This window comes from Anoplopoma fimbria, chromosome 23 (genome assembly GCF_027596085.1).
Source record: "Anoplopoma fimbria isolate UVic2021 breed Golden Eagle Sablefish chromosome 23, Afim_UVic_2022, whole genome shotgun sequence".
Classification (NCBI taxonomy): domain Eukaryota; kingdom Metazoa; phylum Chordata; class Actinopteri; order Perciformes; family Anoplopomatidae; genus Anoplopoma; species Anoplopoma fimbria.
Genome location: NC_072471.1, coordinates 2,063,625 through 2,086,761, shown reverse-complemented (window position 1 = coordinate 2,086,761; position 23,137 = coordinate 2,063,625). Strand labels below are relative to the sequence as shown.

General features: G+C 39.6%; 1 protein-coding gene across 1 annotated transcript in view; it reads left to right on the top strand.

The window, feature by feature from the left end:
- LOC129112655 (thyrotropin-releasing hormone-degrading ectoenzyme-like) overlaps nucleotides 1-23,137 on the top strand; it is a 137,939-nt gene that overhangs the window by 93,919 nt on the left and 20,883 nt on the right. The window contains exons 7-13 of the mRNA XM_054624848.1: nucleotides 9,764-9,901; nucleotides 10,267-10,332; nucleotides 15,111-15,176; nucleotides 15,313-15,491; nucleotides 21,127-21,215; nucleotides 22,031-22,164; nucleotides 22,314-22,369. Of these exons, the coding sequence (XP_054480823.1) occupies nucleotides 9,764-9,901; nucleotides 10,267-10,332; nucleotides 15,111-15,176; nucleotides 15,313-15,491; nucleotides 21,127-21,215; nucleotides 22,031-22,164; nucleotides 22,314-22,369 (728 nt within the window). The remainder of the gene's footprint in view (nucleotides 1-9,763; nucleotides 9,902-10,266; nucleotides 10,333-15,110; nucleotides 15,177-15,312; nucleotides 15,492-21,126; nucleotides 21,216-22,030; nucleotides 22,165-22,313; nucleotides 22,370-23,137) is intronic.

The window sequence follows — 23,137 nt, the reverse complement described above, 5'->3', positions numbered from 1 at the left end:
CTAAATTGTAAGGACATATTGCACCCTCAGCTGCATGTTGTATAAAAACTCATCTGGCAGAACATTATAAACCAGCAGCTTGTTTCTCATTTAGCTGTTTTTTTTTCAATTCAGATGCAGCAAGGTCGCTTCCTCACCTCTGACTTTCTTCTTTTTTTTGGGGGGGGGGTTTGCACCAAAAGTTAAGCTGTCAAATTATCACAATCAGCTCTACATGGAGCCAGGGAGGGGAAATCAAATGTGAAAGGAAGTCTTTATCAGGCCTGATGGGTCTATTTATTATACTTGATGGTCACAAAGAGCGTGTTAAAAAGTAATTGGTTTGGAGCAGCCAAGGCTGCAACGAGACCTCAAATGACATAAATACTGAAGGATAGGCAGAACAAGTTCAACTAACCGCTTTAACACCAGCATGAACAAAGCAAACTCACAAGACTTCTTTTAAAAATCTACCAAACAGGTATGAAAGCAACCCAAGATGAAGCATGCCATTAAACCTCTCTAGGGTTCTAACTAATTCACTTACTACTTCAGCAGAGTTCATGAGAGGGATTACACCACTTCAACATAATAGCCTGCATCTCTTATAAGTCCAATAAAAGACCACATAGTGACTGTTTCATGTACGTAATTCTGTTTACGACAAACAACATTGTGTTCGCATCTGCATTAAAGCAGCATGAACACAACTGTGAAATACAGGTTTGTAGAAAGTAGTGTTTGGTTTCCAAGTGCAGTAAAAAGTTAAAGAAAAGTGATAACATGCAGAACAAATTCTGAAATTCAGACTTTTTTTCCAGCAATGGTCCAAGATTTAATTGGTGTTCTTTGGATTATGAAATACCAGTACAATGTGTTTTTATACACTGAGCACAAATCATAATGTGTGTTTTGTGTGGACACAATAGAGCAGTAATGAGGGACTGACCTTAACTCTACCTCAACAAAAAAACAACAGCTGGGAGAATAAGTGGACAATCACTGAGATTAACTAACTTTCTGCTTTCTACATGGCAGAGCCAGATATTGTACTTTTTACTCCAATAGATATTTATTCATTTACTTTAACTGTTTTTCTTGTTAGTCTGCAAATTAAGATTCTTCATTAAAAACCAATACATATATTTAATTGTTATAAACTAAACTAATTAGTTTAAATTATCAATTATAACATTCAGATTGTGTAGACTTCATCTCTTAATGCATCATTAATAGTAAGAGTGCTTTAACATTTAATGCAATTTGTTGCTGAACGACTTTTACTTAAATTATTAAAAAATATATTTTAAACACATAGTTATCACTTTGAAACGTTGATGACTAACATTACGATTTTAAGTTTTCTAAAATGTAATGTTTAAAAATGCCAAATTAGGCATTCTTATTAAATATGTGCTAATTTTCATACATTTACAGAACAGACATTTGAACATTGTATAATTCTAGGTTAAAAATTATTGTTTCATTTTGTTGACATAATATTGTTAAAGGTTTTACAGCGGGCATTTATGATATCTCTTTGTACCTCTCCATATATCAGAAAGAAATTGTCAACAACCATTTAAAAATATCTATTTTCTCATGTTTTTAGTAATAAATGTTGTATAAATCAGGCTATGAATGATATATGAACAAACCCCTCTGTAGAAACCTTCAGAATATAGAGAGGAATGAAGCTGTAAAGTTTGGTGTATGTAAGAGCTACTGAAGTGGAGATTTCTGGATCAGAGTCTGAGAAAAAACTCATTTAGAGAAAACGTCCTTTAAAGAGATGTTTAGTTAAATTACATACATGTTGAAGACTATTATTTTTTGTATTACATGTTTTCTGAAATGTGATGTTTAAATGTGCAAATGAGGCATTATATAATGTTAACATTTGGTTAATTTAGGAGAAATCTACAGACGCAAATAAACAAAGTAGTTAAACAAACACCTAAATGTGTATCTTGGATGTTTTCTTTTCATTAGTCTGAAAGAAGACAAAACAATAGAACAAAATCTCTACGTTGACTTACTGACAATAACAATGTTTTTACTTTTACTGTGTCGCTTTAAGATTTTGACACAGACTGCATTATATATGTATATATTATATCATCTTTTCTGATCACAAACAGGCAGAGAAACAGCGGGTCAGAGGTAAATGTCCACCAACAGATAACTGATGTGAAACAAATAGACTTTGACTCCAGAATCTAAAATATGAAATATTCATGTTTTAAAGAGAGCAGAGAGCAATCGATATTCATCTTCTCCTCGCTGCTCTTCTGCTCTTATAAATTGACACTGAAATTGAGGCTGTATTTAAATTCATCCTCCATTTTTCATTGTCTGTCTGCAGTCAGTTAAACCCATGGCTGGTTTCACCAAGGGGTTAAGTGGTAGCAGATCAAATCATCTATCCTGGTTTATGTCATTTAAAGTAACACGTCCCATATATCTTATAACACAGAACATATCCTGAGAGCCGTTTATGCATAAATATCCAGACAGGATGAGCAGTTTTCTGCCTTATCCCGTAAATTCCATTATAATTCGATATTGTCATTGAAGGATAAATATGAGGATATTCTTTGTTTTCTTACAGTCAACAAATCCCATGAAAATAGTGTGCGTGTGCTACTCACTAGAGCACAAAATGTGGTTTCGTCCACCACTGGAAATAGTCCCAGTCCCCCAGTTTTCCTGGGAGTTGTTGGCAATAATTAAAAAAATGAATATTCTCAGTCGTCTTCAGTGATTTGCACCGTCAGCACATGCACTTGTTACAGCTCAGCTCTCTATGGGGAAAGAGAAGCAACAGTAAACCAGATGGATTTTGCTAAATAAAGTCATTCATTGCAGGATTGATCGCTTTGTAACTTAAGTTAACAAATAGCAACAGAATAGGTGAACAAAGGGAAGAAGGCCTGAGGGGGTTGTTTAACCTATGAGAATAAATAAAACCAAAAAGGAGCTCCTAACTCAGTTTATAAAAAGTCTAACATCCCCGACTCTAAAGAGAATAAAAGAAAAATGAAACCTTTAACGCCCTACTTACTGCTCTCCAAGAACAAGGATATTACAGGGATAGATATTGCAAATTCATAAAGGTGTGACAAATATCTGCTGTGTCATGTTATGTATTCTATGTGGCAACACAGCGTGAATCATCAGTATCGCTGCAGTGACAGCTCTCAGTTTAATAAAGTCTTGTAACTGTTGACCCTAAACTGTGCCACACCTATCAGGCAATGAATCAGCGTTCGGTATGAAAGCACCGTCTGTCATCCAGACATTTTTAAATGACACTGAGGAGGTAAGGAGGACGAAGCACAGGAGTGGAGGAGTGATGGGGTGGAAGTGAAGGAGGACAGAGGGCGTAGACGAGCACGCGTTTAAAAAGTTCAGCAGCTGCTCCTGAACGCAGCCCCGTCCCTCCATCTGCGTGGTAAGTGTTTACACCGACTGTTGGCCCATTAGCCGTCCTCCACATGTGGGTCCGTCTGGTTCAGAATGGCCGCATGGACCAGATGGACCCCCCCTCGTCGCTCTCTCTACAGGTGATTTTAAGTCTGTTAATTAGAGCCGATGTCTCATTTAGTCTGATTCTTTCCCTTCTCATCGAGTCATTTTGGTTTCGTCCAAATGTGCCATCTAACTAATTAACCGATTGTGTAATTTGTGTCCCACGATGCAGCCTGTTTACCTCTGTCTGTGTGTGCGTGTCTGTTGGCTCTAAAATGAAAGCAGTGGTCTGTCTTTACCAAGGAATTAGTCACATGCTTTGAAGGGGGATCAGGAATTAGTCAGATTCACTTCTGTCAGCCAAGAAAAGGATTTATTTCAGACACATAGTTTGGTTCACAGTCGCAGACACTCAGAAGTGCTGCTCCCAGCTGGAGGCTCTGTAGCTGCCTGCCAGCTGGAATCCAGCTTTCAGCTTTTACCCGGGCCACTGGGATATACTACATTAACCTGGACAAGGACATGACACAGGACAGCGCTCCACAGCAGCAATTAAAACCTCCCAAAACGTCATTGGAACCCATCTACTTAGCATCAGTGATATTGGTGACAAGAGGTGCCTGCGAAGAGCTCGAAGGATATTAAAAGACAAAAGCCACCCAGCCATAGTCTGCTCATCTGGACTGTTATACAGATGTATCGGCTGCATTCATACACCGCCCTCTGTATACATTACATTACATTACATTACAGTCATTTAGCAGACGCTTTTCTCCAAAGCGACTTACAGTCAGTAGTATGTTACATATCATTCACCCATTCACACACTGATGACAGGCTACCATCAAGGTGCCACCATCAGACTCTAACTAACATTCATCATCCAGTCCACACCGATGGCAAGCCTTCAGGAGCAACTTGGGGTTAAGTGTCTTGCCCAAGGACACATCGACTGCCGAAGCCGGGTATTGAACCACCGGCCCTCTGATTGGAGAATCAGACAATCTATACAATATAGTTGTTTGTTTTTGCTTTGTAGCAAACTAGGACTACAATCTAAATTTAGTTGTGCAACTCTGTCGTACAATGGAAAATAAAACCTTTTATCAAAATAAGTTTGCATTCCCCATTTACAAAACACCTGGGGATTTTTTTCCTCAGTGGTTTTGTGTTTGCATCTGTTTGGGCGAGCCATTGAAGCAGCTGAATGGCCACTTGATGAACACATTTTTACATCTCTACCTCCTATTCAAGCTGACGACCTGAAGAGAGGTGAGAATGTGCACGGCAGTCGCCTTTTCAAGCAGCTCATACCCATTTGAAAAGAGAGCGAGCCTGAACAAACTCCGTGAGAGTCGATTTGAAAAAGAAAAAGACTCTACTGAGGAACCTTTTCTTCTAAAGTTGTGTGTATTTTGCGAATATAGATTGAAAAGTTATATACAGATGTTGGATGTTTTGCTCACTGTCCACTCGGCCCTCCATTGTTCTTCACAATCAGTCTCTGTACTTCTGATAAGCCAGAAATAACTTCATTACAGAACTCACGGGTCAGTCTCGCATCCCAAAAGTTCTCCACGGCTCTGGCGAGCTCGTGCCTTGTGCGAGGCTTTACATCCCTGCGGATGAAGTTTTTCATCGACTGCCAAACGAGCTTGATAGGGTTCAAATCCGGCGACTGTGGCGGAGTCCTCACCCAGTTGATTCCCTCAGATGCTATACAGGTCGCCGCGGCGGTATGCCTCGGATCGTTGTCCTGGAAGAAGCGGTGTTGTGGCCCAAAATGTTCCCTTATATACGGCGACGCAACTTCTTTGATGATGGCGTTCTCGAAATATTGTCTGTCCATGTTTCCCTCAAATATGACCAAAGGACCTGCACCGAGTTGTGAAATCATCCCCCAGACGTGGAGCTTGAAGGGATGTTTGAGCTGCGGTCTGGCGACACTGTGGCCCGTTCTGGTCAAACAAAAGCGGGTGTTGTGCTCCAGGGTCACCGTGGTCGCGTCCGTGAACAGCCCGTCGTGCCACGTCTCCCCGGACTCCAGCCACTGGAGCGCCTGCCTCAGCCGGGCCTCTTTGTTCAGCTCTTTTGCAATCGGGCAGAAGACGGTCTTTCCGAATTTCCAGCCGAGGTTCCTGCGGGCGCGGCGCACACTGGTCAGGCTCAGCTGAACGCCAAAATCTGCTTCAATTTTCTGCCGTAGAACTTGGGCCTTCATCTTATTGCTGCTCTTTGTCACCTCGTCAATGGCTGTCAGGATATTACTGTGGAGGTCAGGGAAGAGAATTAGACTACTTTGCAGCTGTTTGCAGAGATTGTCACAAAGCTCCACTCTTGCAGTGGTTCATTATTTCGTCTACTTACCTGTGCAGTTTTCTTGGACATGAGCGCCGCGGTTGTCTCTCTTTGAAGTGGTACCTCACAGTCCTCAGCGACACTTTGATGCCGAGCCTTTCAAAGTGTTGCTGGATCTCGTGTGCCGATTTTCCACTTTCCCGCATGAGTCGGATCTGTTGGGAACGCTCTCTGTTGATGTGAGTCATCTCTGCTGCCTGTGGAGATATCCACTGCGTGGGGATCGCAGGGGGGAAGCACACAGAGTGGGGGTGCTCCAACAAGCCTTTTGCGATTGGCTGGAATATGCCACAGGTGGTTTAACCAATAAGATCTCAGCCTGTCTACTCCCCCAGCAGCTGACCCACAGTTCTTCCTGCCCACTTCTGTTATGTTAATCTAACCTGTGAGTTGGAAAAAAAGCTTCCTGATAAACTGCAGATTTAACTTTATAGAATTTGATTTTTATCAAAAACAATGCAACCTTTTTTTTTTAATGAAAATGCACAGCGAAGCATTGGCTGAAGTATCTACAACCTGCATTCTCTCTGCTGTCCATCAGGGGGCGACTCCTCTGGTTGTATAGAAGTCTATGAGAAAATGACTCTACTTCTCTCTTGATTTATTCCCTCAGTAAACATTGTAAACATGAGTTTATGGTCTCAATCTCTAGTTTCAAGTCTTCTTCAATACAGCATGATGTTCATTTAGTAAATGATGCTCCATTTAGAGTCAAACAGACCATAAAGCAGGGGATGCTTTAGGGCGGGGCTACACACTGATTGACAGGTCTCTACCATGGCGTTGTCCGTGGTAGAGACCTGTCCGTGGTTGTCCGTGGTTTCATTTTACAAATTTCACCCGTTCAGTGTATTTTCAGTTTATGTAAGTTAATTGTAACATTGCCTAAAAATGATTCAGTTTTCGGTTGTACTTAACGCCACCCTCTAGTGTCCCTTCTGGACAAAAAACAAGATGGCGACAGCCAAAAGCCAAGATGGCCAAATACAATGATGGTTACGGCCAAAACGCCGAACTCGAGGCTTCAAACTGCAGTCTCACAAACCAACGGGTGTTGTTATGGTGACTTTGACCTCTTTTAAACAGTAAATGTGCACAGCATTAAAAAGGCCTTTTTACTGTCTTTCATTTGTTTATAATGTCGGCCAGTAAACTGCCCTGCTGTGCTTATTGTAGGTAATGAATGCGACATATCAAGAGCGAGTAAGACAGAAAATGAGGTGCTGTGTTTGGTCTGTACAGGCTCCACACAGACTTACAAAGGCCCTTCACTCAGCGGGACAATCTAGAATGCGTGGGCTCGGAGACATGAAACGATGACACACCAATGGCCCATTAAGCGTAAAGAAAGAGACACACTCTAATGCTAATGGTGTGTTCTGGGCTCAGTAAGTAGCAGACTACAAGAGAGCTCCATTCTGCACTAGGCTTTACAAAATGCTTTTTGATGTAAAACACTTTAGACTGCAAGAAAAAACAGTACAGAATAACAGCCCTGTCTTTGTGATCCGACCACATTCATGTACAAAATAACATATTTTCACAAAAAATACAATATAGAAGCAGGGCACATAATTATAAAACAGAACAGGTTGCACATGCGTAAGAATGTGAGAACTAACTAATTAACTAAATAAAAAGTTTTTAATTCAAAGTCTGTCTTAGAGCTGTGATGATACATATTATTAAAAAGGCTGGTCACGTCCAGCGTTTTGTAATTATTCTTTCGGAAAATAAGAATACCCCCCAAAATGATCAGTATGTTATCCTCATTATAACGAAAGAGGAAGTGCAAAAACTGTAATGGCACGCAGAGGAAGGGCGAGAATGGAAGAGGACGGGTCCAACAAACAGCGACCTTCCAGCCAGGAGACCGCTGTTACTTCAGCGTGTGAAACGAGGAGTCAACATTGATTTATTTGTAAAGTTTTCATTACTAGGTTGCCAAACCTAACTGTTTCCTGTGAAGACGGAAGTTTATTATGAAAAGACTGTATGCATGTAACAAATGACAATGTACACGTGTTGCTGGAGAAAAGTAAGTAAATGCACAAGTAGCAACAAGTAATGAGTAGTAACCTTTCTCTAGATGCTTTACGTCCGTATCCTCACAGGAAAACAGTTGTGTTTGTGATCACAATGTCAGTTCCAACAGATTTCGCCATTTACACTCAAGAAAATAACTTTCAATGACAGTAGCAAGTTACTAAAATCCTTAGAAAAAGCAAACCTGTTTTTATTTGTTGAGTCATGTGAAGTGCTTTCTACGGCATTTTTTGTATTATTTGTGCCAACTTTTAAATTCAGCATTACATGTAATACATGAAGTTATTTCCTTTCCTTGTGGAAAACAAGTTGTTTGTTTGTCCTCGTGTGTTACTCTACTAGTGTGTCAGCTGCTCTATTTCAAGTTGAATAATACTCCTTGTTAACAGCAGATAAAGTCACAAACAATTATTTCTTACTGTGCATCATTCAGTTCCCCTGATATTGCTTTCAGTTTCGGCGCTGTTTGTATAACAGAATATGAACTCTAATCATTACCTAGAGTGTTTCTCTCAGCATCCAAATTTGAACAATTTATTTAATGTTAGCTAATGCATAAACAAATCTGTGTTTTCCAACAAGCTTAAGAGTTAAGCTTGTTGGAATACAAAAATAAAAATACTATGAAGAGGCAAGAGAGTGCTACCGGCAAAACACTATTAACCAACCACGGAGGAATTTTAACTAATCTCATAGTCATGGTCTTACACCAGATATTAGATGGGTACATAACAGAAACATAACTGAATCTCAGAATTAGACCGACCTCTCTTAACACTTTCTGTTTATATTCTTAAATTCAAACTAATTGAGAATATATTGTTTAACAAGATGAATATTTGTAGCCTGATCACAGCAGACATTTCAAACTCCAAATCTCTTTGGTGATTCTAATGTTCATAAGAAATTGTAATCTCTCAGGAAACTTTTGTTTAACTAGATGTAGATTTGTTAAAACCAAATCTACTTTATTAACAACTTTGATCCATGAATTACACACAGCCACATTGGACCAAGAATTAGCCAGATCCCAGCAGATACTGTTCATTTCTAAGAAGTTCCTGTTCAATTCAGTTCATTAACGACTAAAACTTCGTAAGCCAACAATTCCATTGCTTAACAAGAGGGAGGTTCATTAAAAACAAATCTCCATAGTAAACACTGTAATCCATGAATTAGACAGAGCCGCACTACTCCGGATTTAGCCTGATCCCAGGGGTAATTTAGACGGAGCTCGTTACAGCTGTACATGTTTGCAGATGTCTATTAAAACCCTGAAAGCAGACGAGGAGGAGAAGAGATGAAACAGGAAGAGGAGACACCAGGAGAGGAAACATGAAGGAATGAGTGGAGTGGAGGAAAGGAGAAGATGACATCTAAAGAAGGGAGGATAAAACATTTGAGGAAGTAGAAGAGGAAACGTTGATTAAATGACAAGATCAAAGAAGAGGCGAAAACAAAGGATGGAAAAGAACAGAGGCAATCTGTGAGGGAAGGAAATAAGGAGAGTAAAGAATTAGCCATAACAAGGGGATGAAGAGTGGAAACAATAAATGAGGACAAGAAGATTAACAAATATTACAATATATACAAATTAGCCAGATTAATAACACCACTAAAGCTTTCTTTAACGAACCAACTGTTCGGCTTAATGACAGTTTGTTGACCAACTTTGTTTTGCCCAAACTGCTTAATTATTTAACTGGCGTCTGGCGAGAAAAAACAAAGCAAACCCCAAATTTCAAAAATCACTGTGTATTAATCACATTTTGTGGGTCACACACCAACATTTTGGGGACAAACATCTGGTGGGTGAGTCGCCAACATTGTGCGGACTCAGCTGCCATACGAGAACAAACATCCAGAGAATGATTGTCATTTAACAAGGACATATGTATGTTTATTTCAGGAGAAGCAACGCTTCCTGACAGATGTCCTTCATGAGGTGATGCTATTGGACGGCCTAAGCTCCTCCCACCCGATCTCCCAGGAAGTGGAGCAGGCGACGGACATCGACCGAGTCTTTGACTGGATCGCCTACAAAAAAGTAAATTCATCGGTCCTCATGAAATAATGACTCTTAAAGAAATGTGGTGTCACGGGGATGACGTGATGATTAGTTGAACCAGCATCACCTCACAATTAAGTTAAGGAACAACACTGTTCCTTTATATTTACTGTTACAACCCGTAAACAATACATTCAGAAACATAATGTTTTAGAAATGTTCATCTCCTTCCAACCTTCTCCAAGTATCACTGTTCCACAGCGTTTAACCATGACAAGCTCCAAATCCACTGAACAGGCCTGAACATGGATCATCTGAACCCATGCCGATGCTGCGCTATGACTGGCCAGTTTGCTTTCACTTGTTATCGTTTTTGAAAGTGTGTTTCTGTGTAATGCCTACAGGGGGCGGCGTTGATCCGGATGCTGGCTAACGTGATGGGACAGACGCTGTTCCAGAAAGGACTCAATGTAAGTTCATGTCGTCCTGCAGGTCCAGCTGTGTATGCAGAGGTTTGTTATCTAGGACAACAGGGAGGGCTGTGGTTTGGCTTTGAAATGGTTTGTCACCTGGATTCAGACAGAAGCTGTGTGTGTGTGTGTGTGTGTGTGTGTGTGTGTGTGTGTGTGTGTGTGTGTGTGTGTGTGTGTGTGTGTGTGTGTGTGTGTGTGTGTGTGTGTTGGCTAAACCCTGACTGTTTGGAGCACACTGAGTATGCAGATGGACAGTGTAATAATGGATTTGGCTTTCATTTTTCATATTCTTTTTTTTACCTGCTGTAAAACAATATTACAAAACACTACGAGTGACCTGAATTCAAGCTGTACAGGGGCAACAGTTTTTATAGTCAAATGACATATTTTTCAGTGTATCCAGGACTTTATCCAGGATATTCAAAATATTACTCCAAAGTCAACAGTCCAAGTAATGAAACACCAATTAACTTTATGAGTTTTGATCATATTTAATGCATTCAGCTTTTTTTTAAATTCTGGTGCGTCATTTTATTAATTGTGGGTCGAAAATAAGTCAAATTAAATACATGATTCGACTAAAAATATCCACAAGTGCACATTTTTGTAGAATACTTAGACAGTATTAATAATATACATGTTTTATGCGTTTTCATATCAGCCCTTGCTGTTCATTTAAATATGCATTAAGGAAAATGCTTACATTGATCAGCTGCTTATATAGCAGTTAGCTTTGGACAGAACCATTTCTATACAAATGCTGTTCAAGCAATGTTCTTATAATACAAATAGAAAATAGCAGTTGCCTTACAGTGTTCATTTTGGACAACATATCGGAAAACATTTTAAGACTATGGTAGTCTAACGTTTATTCAATTTGTTGTTTTGTTTTTATTTACTTACTCCCATGATGCTTTGCCTCACGATAACCCGTCTGCCTCTGGTAGCTACATGGAGTTGTTGCTGAGCGATCATGGAAAATCATGACAGGAATAAGAGTCATTTTCTCACCCCGAGTCCTCCCTTTGGTGAGGGAAAGAGAAGACTAAAGGGGCTAGGGAACAGCAAAGATGTCAGTTTCATAACTTTGTATATATGCAATAAATATACTCATGTCAGTTAGATGGTAATTTGCATGAGAACTAAAGAAAAACAAAATACAGCATACTATCTGCCTATAGTGATCAATGTGACATGCACAGACGTGATCGCTCCATTTCAGTGTCTTAGTAGTTATGCTTTTGGATAAATCGAATTCTAACTTCCATAACTCCTTTTCCTCAAACCTCCAAAGTCCCCGTAATAACATCCAACGTCTACTGAAGGCGGTGAGATTCAGAGGTTTAGGGATGTTTGCAGAGTGACAGCAGAACATGAAGAAATACAATTTCAGTTTAATGAGGTACCAGAAGTTCCGTGGAATTATGTATTTTTTTAGCTCCATTGCCGTCTTCTTAGGGACAAGTTCAAAGTAGAATTCAGAACATTGATTCGTGGTGGAGAAAGGAGGTTTGGCTGTTGTACAAAGTGATGAAACATAAATCCGAGAGACGAGCGAGGAGCAAATCAGAGCTTCATATCGACGAGTCAGTTTTACTCTGGTGGTTCGGATGATTTTGTCTCATCGAGTCAGACCAATAAAAAGATACAGCAGAGGAGACGACGGCGTTAATGACGGAGCGCGCTGCATTATTTATCGTTCAGCCGCATGAAACCGCTAACCGGCTCTCTGATGGCTCACCATAATGTCATCGGAGCAGAAAAAAAACTGAAAATGAAGTTTATTTTACAGAAACGAGGCACTTTGTTATCCACAGAATTGAAGGAAATCAGCTGGCAGTGAACGTTAAAGTGATGTCATATGATGTAAGGTGAAAGTGGGTTGAATATAGCTTTTCATGATTCCTCTGCACACACACACACACACACACACACACACACACACACACACACACACACACACACACACACACACACACACACACACACACACATATGCACACTATGTCCTGATATTTATGCAGAAACTGCCAGTGACCTGGAACACACTGACAACCAGATTCTATATAAAAACACTGCTGATCCAGCAGCAGATCACAGAGAATAATGTGTGTGTGTGTGTGTGTGTGTGTGTGTGTGTGTGTGTGTGTGTGTGTGTGTGTGTGTGTGTGTGTGTGTGTGTGTGTGTGTGTGTGTGTGTGTGTGTGCAGAGTCCATATACAGTGTGCTAAACGTAACACCACACTACACTTTTAGTTTCAGTGCACAGCAGCATGAAAAGACCAAAGAAAATATATAGAAACCAAACTGCAACGACACAAGAAGTCTCATTCTGATTCACTCAATTTCATTTTCTTTATCTATAATGATGCTATAATAATTCAGCTAAATCATAACTCCAAGAAACTGGGCTCTGGCAGGAAGAACAGCTTCAGTGTTTGAGCTCAGAGTACTCTAGAACAAAAAGACACAATTCTACTGTTGAGGAACCCAAATGTCTTGATGGAGAATGGAGGTCAAGGTTGAAAAAAAGTCGTCAAACAGCCAGAAATCTTTCACCTCAAAGCTGTTGATAACTTATTTGTTATTGAAATTATTACAATTCATACCCATCTGTAGGGATGAATATCTTTAGGATTGAATCCATACTAGTACTCTTATCAATACTGCTTATAGGTTTGGTTCCTTATCAATACTCTAATCGGTTCTTTATGACTATATTGTGAGAAAAAAGGCAATTAATTAGGAGAATAATCAACATTTCTTTATCATTATGTATGTAAACAAATGGTCTTTCTTGAGCAGCAATACAAGAAGTCCCAAAATCTTTAAAACAGGTTCTCAGCTGATCAATAATCTCAGTGATAATCTTTCATTGATGATCCTGTTCTTCTGATCAGACTAACGTTCCCTGCAGTGGACTCAGATGGACGGCTGATCTCCAAACAGTAGAACACTGATCATTTCTGCAGACTGATGTTCTGCTTGTGGTCCAGATGTTGAGATGAACTGCTGCTGTTTTATTGAGTTTGAGACAACGAGAGTTCTCAGCATCTACTGGAGGAGAATGTAGCCTCACTGTGGATCTCTGTGTGTTATCTCTGGTCCTATCAGCTGTAGTGGAGGTGAGAGTGTGTCATCTTCCCACAGAGAGCCTCTTCTTACCGTATTAACCTCCATAATCAGGACACCTGGCTGTGGTGAATCACAGAGAAGCAGATTAGAGCTCTTTTCTCTGCAGCTGTTCTCTGTTATCTGCTACTTTCCTGCCTTTTCTGGTTGTATCATAAACCCGACCATCCGCCAGCCTCCCAAAGCTTTTTATAACCTCCATCCTCTGCAGCGAGGCTCTTCTAGACGGGGATGAAACCAGACTGCACTAAGACTCTCTCCGGGAGCTTCTTTCAGGCTTCACCTTGTTCATTAGCTGAAGTTAAAGTTTGAAGTCGGAGCCCAAAGCCCTTTAGACTCACTCAGCACTGCCGGCGTGTCACGTCACGGAGACTTAAATTCACAATTTCCTAACATTAAACGCATTTAGATGCTTTGAAATGTTTCTTTTTTTAGTGTTCACTCACAACGTTGGCTCCAAAAATCAACAAATTCACAGAGGAAATGGAGACATGTCACCTACACGACCAGGTGTTGTGTAATATTTATATTTAAATGTCAACATTTGGTTCCAAAAGCAGTATTATTACATTATGCTTTAATAGAAAAAGCATGCAGACAGGGTTGTAAACAACAGTGGGGGAAGAAGTCATTTTCACTTTTACTAGTAAAAGAAGCAAAACAAGTCTATAAATACTCTGTTACAAGAGTCCTGTATTAACACATTTACGTCAGTAAAAGAACAAAAATGTTAGTATCAAAATCAGAAAAAGTGTATTGCCAAATACTTTTGCACAAACAAGGAATTTGGCTCAGTGATTGACAAAAAAACACATTGCAGTAGTATAAGACATGATTAAAAAATATGTGATAAACAAACTAAGAGTATGGTAAAATCATGAACGCATGGCAAATCAAAATCATAGACTCTTAGAAATGGCCAGAGTCACCATGACGTCACCGTCTGCACCGTCGTTTTGAAGCCTTGAATTCAGCATTTAGGCCGTCGCCATCTTGTTTTTTTGCAAGCAGAACAAAGGTAAACATAAACATGTGTAAGGATATAAATATATATTGACATTGTTGGAAAGACAGGCTCTGGTTTCCCTCAAAACCTCTATGGTGTCATTTAAGAAAAGACAAGGGCGAACTAAATTCATTCTGAAATATTTTTTTTGTGCCAGATCATGGATTCAAACAGAAGAATATCAAACAACTATAGAATCAAAATATAAGCATATGTGAAGATAGAATAACAATTATTAAGTAAAAGAGGCAATATTGACACCAGTCAATCAAAAAATAGAAAAGCAATAAGAGAAAGGTCAATAAATAAAGTAAATAATTCAACTAAAAGTGAAACTATAACATTAAATGAAATACAAGAGTAAAAATATAGTATAGTATAGTATAGTATAGTATAGTATAGTATATAAGAAGTGATACTAATGCCGGTGCTTAATGGAACTAAATTTAAAAAGTTTTATTTATATTCATTTATAAGTAAAAGTTAGTAAGATCAGATATATCGTGCATGACAACAATTTTATGGTAAATACCAACACAGCTGACGTTTGTGGAAACCAGAGTCTAACCAATGATGTCACTTCCTGTCACGTGGTGTGTTTGAACTCTAATCCATTCTCTTTTTTTGTATTTTTCAGGATTATCTGCTGAGTCACATGTACGGAAACGCAGCCAGAGACGACCTGTGGCGCAAACTGTCTCAGGTAACGGGGATCAAACCTGTGAACGTCAGTCGGAACTTTGTATTGATTACCCTATTAACAGGTTATTGGTGATGGAGAATGACCTAAATTCTTAATCATTGATTATTCACATTTTCTTTTGGTTGGTTTTCTCCAGGCCATGCGTTCAGAGGGGCGGGACATCGACATTGGGCGGATGATGGACAGGTGGACTCTACAGATGGGCTACCCGGTTGTTACCATCAGCAAGAACCAATCAGAGCAGCAGACCACTCATTACATCACCGTCAACCAGGAGCACTTCCTGTACGGGCAGGAAGTCAGGAGCAACAACAGGTTGGAGTTTAAAGTTTAAAAATCTTTTTTACACTGCACTTCCGTAGTTATTTTCGTATTTAAACAACCATTTTTTCCTCAACTGAACCAAGTATTTTAGTTTCCTAAACCTAAACTGAGTTTCCTGTGAAGAAATGAACGCGTGTTGCTGCTCTTTAGTAGAAAAACGAAAAAAAGAGGAGTAACTTTTTCATAGAATATTATTGTTTGAGGATAAATTGACCAAACACGATGTGCAGAACGGACAAACTCAAAACGTACACTTGATCATAGTAAAAAAGGCTCCGTAGTCTGAACCAAGACGGCAAACTTTACCGCTGCTTTTAACCTTGACAAAGGCAACCAGAGCCACTGCTTCCGTTCTTACCTTTCACAATAAAAGCCCTAGACATACACACTGTAACTGTTTACCAGAGGGAACGCCAAAAGGAAATTTAAATAAAGAATCAGTTTACCTCAGACAGACTACCAGACGCTGCTCTGGTTCAATAGGTTCTCTGGTTGGTCCTCTGTCTGCATTTGAATCCATCAAAAAATCTTTTTTTAAATGTTGCAACTTTCATAAATTTCCATAACTACCAATATGAATGGTTTTGATGCAAAAGAATTACAGGCGAGTATTTTGAATATTCGTCTCATCCTGTTGTGTAAAGTCGTCCGTGCTGACTTTTCATCGGCGTTCTGCGACGTAAAGCCCCGCCCATCAGGGATCTTGAGTAACTTTGATTGGATGATTGTGATCTAGGATATGATGACCTGAGTCTTAGTTTTGGTTTACTGTGATCTGACATTTTCTTTATTATTATTATTGTCTGTCACTGTTTTTTTGTTGTATGTCTGAAACTGTGTTTAATGTGCTGCTGCTGTCTTGGCCAGGACACTCTTGTAAAGGAGATTTTTAATCTCAATGAAGCTTATCCTGGTTAAATAAATTCTAAATAAAAATAAAATAAAATAAAAAATGATCTGAATGTAGAAACAATCGCTAAACTCTGACCTGATCTACAGTCCACAGGATAACCTTCACATTTTAAACCCCACTTCTTGCAAGGCATTTAAACTGCTGCAGTCTGTTCTTCACATCGTTCAGTCACTTAAAGGATCCTCCTGAAACTCTTCCTCCTGTCTTTTCTCCTGAAAAAGCACTTTTCTAGTTTTTACATCATTTATACTTCATTTATATTTGATTCGCGTTATGTTTTATTCACACCCTTCACAACCTCTAGAGATTATTCTCTTCATTGTTTTATCGACCCACTTTCTCCTCCATCAATACTTCATCAGCTCCTTTTTTTACCTGTTGTTCACTTCTTTTTCTTTTCTCTCTGTCATGTTTTTGTACTGTAGCTGACATTTTCAATCTCTCTGACCTGCTCAGTCTCTCACCAAAAGTTTTCCCATTTTTTGTTCCCCTCCTTCGTGTGTTCTCTTTTGTTTTCCCGTCTTTCATCGGCACTCTTTTGTGTTTCACTTGAGCTCCTCCGAGGTCCCTTCAGCTGATTAACTGAAGCTGTTTGTTGAAGGTAGAGCTCAGCCCTTTTATCCCCAGCTCGGTGAGTCTCACGGGGCTGCGTTCAGAGGCGCCCGGAGGTCCCCGAGCATTCACTGTGAGGAGAAACCGTCGTTGTGCTTTTAGCCCGACTGTCAGTGGATCGAATCAGAGGCTGATGCTGCTGTTTGATCCTGCAGAGCTGCGTTCAGAAGCACAGCAGCGTCCCAGAGTGCTACACGCTGTTGACTTAAACTCCTGATTTATTTATCTTTACATGCAGGGAAAAAGAGAATACTTGGAAATATACTGAAATATAAAGGAAGACATTTAAATATCACTGGAAAGCCACAACCAGGTCAAACACAGCTATTAGTGTTTCCACCTGACGCTGATAAAAAGCAACATTCTGCAGCTTTGAATCTGTTCAATGAAACAAAGGTCCAAGACTTAAACCTTGCTATCGGACTAAAGTTCATGGTCAGCGGTTTAAACCCTAGACCGACGGGGAGCCAAAGGCTCAACAAAGGTAGGCAACCAGAATACTGAGGCATGTTTAGGCAACAAAAGTACTTGGTTATGTTTACGAAACAACAGTACTTCTGGTTGACTTGGTTTCACATGGGACATGAACAGGGGTCTCCTGGGTGAAAGTCCTATGTTTGTTAGACTTTTGTTTTCCTCTCAGACATCTATTTCTTGGCACTTCCTGAATACATAAAGCCTAAACTAATTACTGATAGCCAATCAAAATGACTAATCTCCTGACAGCTGACCATCTGTCCCTTAAAGAAAATGAAGATATTTATTTGAATATTATCTTTCTTTTTCAGCTTTCTGTCACATTTGATAGATTTAAAGTATTGAGGTGACATTTAGTTTATTTTTGTCAAACACTTAACATTCTTCTCTTCTCCCAGTTCCCCGGGGCTTTGATGGAGACGTTTCAGATTTGTGTCTTTTTATTTTCTCAGCATCAAACAAACTGAGGCGGTGAGGCAAATAAAGGCTTTTAAAAGAACAGAGCTGACAGAGTGACAAGGAGAAACCAGAGGACAGCTAACGATAAGGTCGAGCTAATGATACTGAGAATATATTAAACAGGATGTAAACACATCACGGCTCGTCTCTGTGATTGTGGCTGAAGAGGAAAGAAGATCCTGTCAGCTGACGGGTAAACAGAGACGTGATTGGAGGACGAGGAGCGGCTTTGTGTTTGATTTAATGAGCTTTCAAAAGAGACGGACATACATTATTCATGAGTTCAACGAAACGCAGGTGTAAGTGTATTTATAACCTGCTTTAGCTCTTTAAAGCAGACACAAAGTGCTGGACCAAAAGGATTTAATGCATAATAATAAGAAAAAGCATTGTGACGTTAACAAAAAGAAAGAAATACAACTAGATAAAAAAAGAAAAATATTAAATTAATTTCTTAAGAAATGGAAAAACTCAAAGGTGCCGGATGATGCATTAATGTGAAATACTTGACTAACGCTTTTTTATTGAGTCGAGGCTGAAGAAAGTCCATTTCCTTTTGTTTGCCGTCTGAAGTGCAAATATTACTTTTCATGTCTGCAAAGCCACGAGGTCAGCTGTCATCTGTGGACAAAGACGGTGGCTTATAATGTACTTCATTTTTATTTGTCCCTGTCATATGTCTGAGGGGAACAGAGGTAACTTAGTACATCTACTCCAGAGCAGTTCATATATCATTCAAACTCTGATTTCTACAGCATTTTATTGCTAAAGAAATTGTGAAAACATATTGTTTTAATGGCTGTAGACACTTATGGAGTGAGAAAAACGTTAATCTTTAATACGTCAACAAAATGAAACAAGAATTTTGAACCTGGCTTTATTCAATGTTCAGATATCTGGTCTGGAAATGTATGAAAGTAAGCACATATTTAATAAGTTATAGCCTAATTTGCATATTTAAATATGCATTTTCAGAACACTTGTAACACAAGAAATAATGTTCTTAATGTAAGTAAACAACTGGTCAAGTTTCATGTTGATATCTGTTATTTTTTACCCTGTTCAACCTACTGTGTGTGTGTGTGTGTGTGTGTGTGTGTGTGTGTGTGTGTGTGTGTGTGTGTGTGTGTGTGTGTGTGTGTGTGTGTGTGTGTGTGTGTGTGTGTGTGTGTGTGTGTGTCTTCAGCTGGGTTCTGCCTCACCCTGTTAGAAAAATAAACAGCCTTCATGTCAATCTAATATTAATAAACACATTATGCTGTCCGTGCTGCAGGCTGTGTGTGTGTGTGTGTGTGTGTGTGTGTGTGTGTGTGTGTGTGTGTGTGTGTGTGTGTGTGTGTGTGTGTGTGTGTGTGTGTGTGTGTGTGTGTGTGTGTGTGTGTGTGTAATTGGCTTCCACTCCTGTCCAACATGTTGATAGAAATATCAGATAAATATCTGGTTGCTAGGCAGCGGTATTGATCCACCATTGCCCGCGGCGACACCTTTTCAACAAATTACTTTCTCTGACCCCTACTATACTACACACACACACACACACACACACACACACACTCTAATTAAATGGATGAATTAATCGTGTAACGCTGATTGTTTTCTGTCTGAAATTAAAACCCACTTTAATTCAAATATTAATCCATTTGAGGCTCTAACATTCAGTTCTCTCTTTACACACGATTAAGCTTCTTTCCTGCTGGACAAAAAAAACAATTACACCCAACAACTACAGTTTTTTCATCTATTAGTGAGACAATCGGTGTTCACTCTCAGGAAAGATAAACTGTGCTCAGCTCCAGCTCTGATTGGCATTGATGGAAACATTAAACGCTAATATCTGCCCCTTCATACGGCGCTCTCTTTGTCATCTCAAATACAAATCCAGTCCACTAGAACATCGTTCCAAATTAGTCGGCACAGAGTTTGAAGAGACACCGAATAAGTAACAAAAGTAACCTTTTAAATGTTTACTAACCCTTTTTTCCAGCGTATTTGTTACGTTGAAGGTGGCAAACCTCCCAAAAAAATCTCATCTTGTGTCAATGGGAAAGGAGTTATCGACAATATTTACTGTGTTTTCTTGTGTTAAAAAAACCTGCATATATGCACACATTTTGGCAGATAAAAAAACGAAAGTTTGTGTATCCGCAGCGTGATTCACATCCACTCCAACATTTTATGGGTTCTTTCTTCGTTCATGCTTCACCCTTCCACCAAGTTTCTTCAATATCAGGCCAGTAGTTTTTCTGTAATCCTGCTGACAAACAAACAAACAATTCGAATACAAAACCTCACTTGTGGAGGTAATTAAAAAGTAAGAAGTACACAGACAACACTGGCTTCCTTTACTGTTATATTGCTAATATATTTTTTGATTAATATGACTGTTGTATTAATGTGTAACCAAGCATTTTATTGTCAAGTTTAAGCAATTAAATCCGTAATAATGCATCATATTTAATGATTTTTGATTGCTATGAAGAGTCTTAATCTTTATTTGCTGTTAAATAAATCTAGTGGAGTAAAAAAGCACAAAAAACAGCAGATTTAAACTTGAAATGAAAGCAGATTTTTTTTTTTTTAACATTTGGACTGAATAACATCACTTATGATGACGCCAGGACATTCTTCTTACTTAAGCTCTCAGAAACCTTCACTCCCACGTCATCCTGTCTATCGTGCTGCAATTCAACAACCACTTATCTCCTAAATGTCAGGGGAACAAAGAAAAACAACCTTGTTTAAGATTCCACTGTGATGCAGTTCCGTGATGCTCAATTGGTTTTCAAAAGGCTTCATGAGTCTAATGGGGGAATTCACTCACGCATTAAAGGAGCAAATTATGTATCACTCATCTGATCTGAAGACGTAGAAATCACCAGTGACAGCACGTTTAACCTCTCGCTCTGTGAAGAAGACAATAACCAGCCGCTGCTAACCCTTGACTGATGCTCGCCCACTGCTGAAGCTATTACACTTCCTCTTCCTCTCTCTCTCTGTAACACAGTCAGTGTCGCTCGCTCCATTTCCAGCCGACTGGTGTTGAGTGATGACCGCCGACAGTCACTCCCTCTCTCTCTCTCTAATGTCTCTCTATGTGATAACTGAGGCAATAAAACCAAATCCAATTCCAGTGACCATTACTGACATCAGTTTCCCTCTCTGTAGTTTACAGTGGCAGGTTCCGTTGACGGTGGCTGTGGGGAATGCATCCAGTGTTTGTGCCGAGAGCCTCATCTGGATCAACAACAAGACAGGTACGGTGCTGCCGGTATGCTTCAAGCACTGAAGGTAGAAAATACTGCAGTGTAACTGCTCTGAGGTCTGACATCTCCATGAAAGTTTATTATACTATCATGACTCAATTATCTTGTTACATTGAGACAACAAACCGTAAACTTGGGATTCATTTGTTATTTTAACAGAGCAAACACATAATCACTAATTAATTATATCATTATCAAGAGATAGGTAATTTGTAGTTAATGGACTAAACGAGGTCTGTCAGCCGTGGGAATAAAGATCATTCTGGTTTTGTTTATTGAAAGTAAGGATTTACCCACCCATATTTATCTGTTATTTTTATGGAAGCCGTTACTGTTATTCAGTTCGATATATTTCAGATATCAGGAAGAGTGAGAGAGTTACACAATCGTAATTCTGACTTGGATGTTGACAGCATTTAGATGTCAGAAAGATGTTATAACGGTAACTCCCGTATGACACGAATGAGGCATAATGAGAAAAGTGCAACCGATAAAGTCATCAAACATTCAGAACAATCATCCTTCTCCACATACAGTAGGTGAATAAAACTTGAGACTGATCCCTCACTGTTTGTCTTTTCAACCTGAACTTTCTGGTTCAAAAGAATATAGATCACATGAAATAAGTTATGACACAGTTTCATGCAACCTTTAAAGCACTGCAAGGGACCCAACAGTACAGCGTGGTGTCGTCTGCATATCACTTGACCTTCAACTAACATCCGAGCTTTCTGGTTGAACCGGTGCTGTTTGTATCAGGGAGAAAGTTGTTGATTAACTGACTCATGTTTTCTATTTCCTCTCAGAAACCCACAGGATTGGACAGATGGACGACACGACCTGGCTGCTAGGCAACATCAACCAGACGGGATACTTCCGCGTGAACTATGACCTCCAGAACTGGAAACTGTTGATTCAACAGCTCCATAACAACCCTCAAGTATGTGTCTGTCTCTCTGTCATTAATTGTCTTTCTGACTTTCTGTCTCTCTCTCTCTCTCTTATGTCAATCTTACGCTCTGTTTAAATCTATCTATGCTCTCTTTTTTGTCTTTTTTTACCCTCTCTGTCCATCTCACTCTTTCTCAGATCATCTCCGTTGGAAACAGGGCGGGACTTATCGACGATGCCTTCAACCTCGCCAGGTGAGTCATCATCAAACCAAAAAAAACAGATAGTTTCAGCTTTGTTACAATCCACTCTTCAAAGACTGACTCACAGGGAAGCAGAAATAAGTGGTGGACACTGGTTCTCGAGGCTCATCTCTCACTCAACCTGTGAGACATCTGGATTCACACAGCGAGAGTGCAGCCAGGCAGATATATTGTTTCTGTCGGTTTCTGTTTGCTTGTAATGGCCTGGCAATAAGCAGTGTCTCTTTGTTGAATAGGGCTGCTGGTGTGTCTGCCTCCCTCAGATATGTCTGTTTTGATGGGCTGAATGGACAGTTATATTTCAGACTTGTCATCATCTGGTCCGCCAACAGAATGGAGGAGGTGCTGACATGAATGTAGTTTGACAGAGTCAGCTCTACACACAGAGGTTTATATGCTGTATGTGCTGTATGTAAGCTTAGACCTATGGATTCTCATACACGTTAGCATTCACACACAAGGCGATGGGATGGAGCTTTGCCAGCTGGTGATCCCTCCACCATCCACAACCACTAGATAAGTGCAGCTTGGTGGCTCAAGGATTAACACTGTTGACTTGCAGCAGAGGGTTTTTCTGAAGTCTGCTTCTTTCATTGTGGAGTTTCACCGTTATTCTTCTTATAGATACATGTGCATGTTTGTCAAATCTGCCAGTGCCACCACGGCCAAGGAATTTGTCAAACTGTTTGTTATTGTCATATTTTTGTTCATTATGACGTTTGTGATATTTATTTATTCCCCATCTTCAGTTTAGGGATT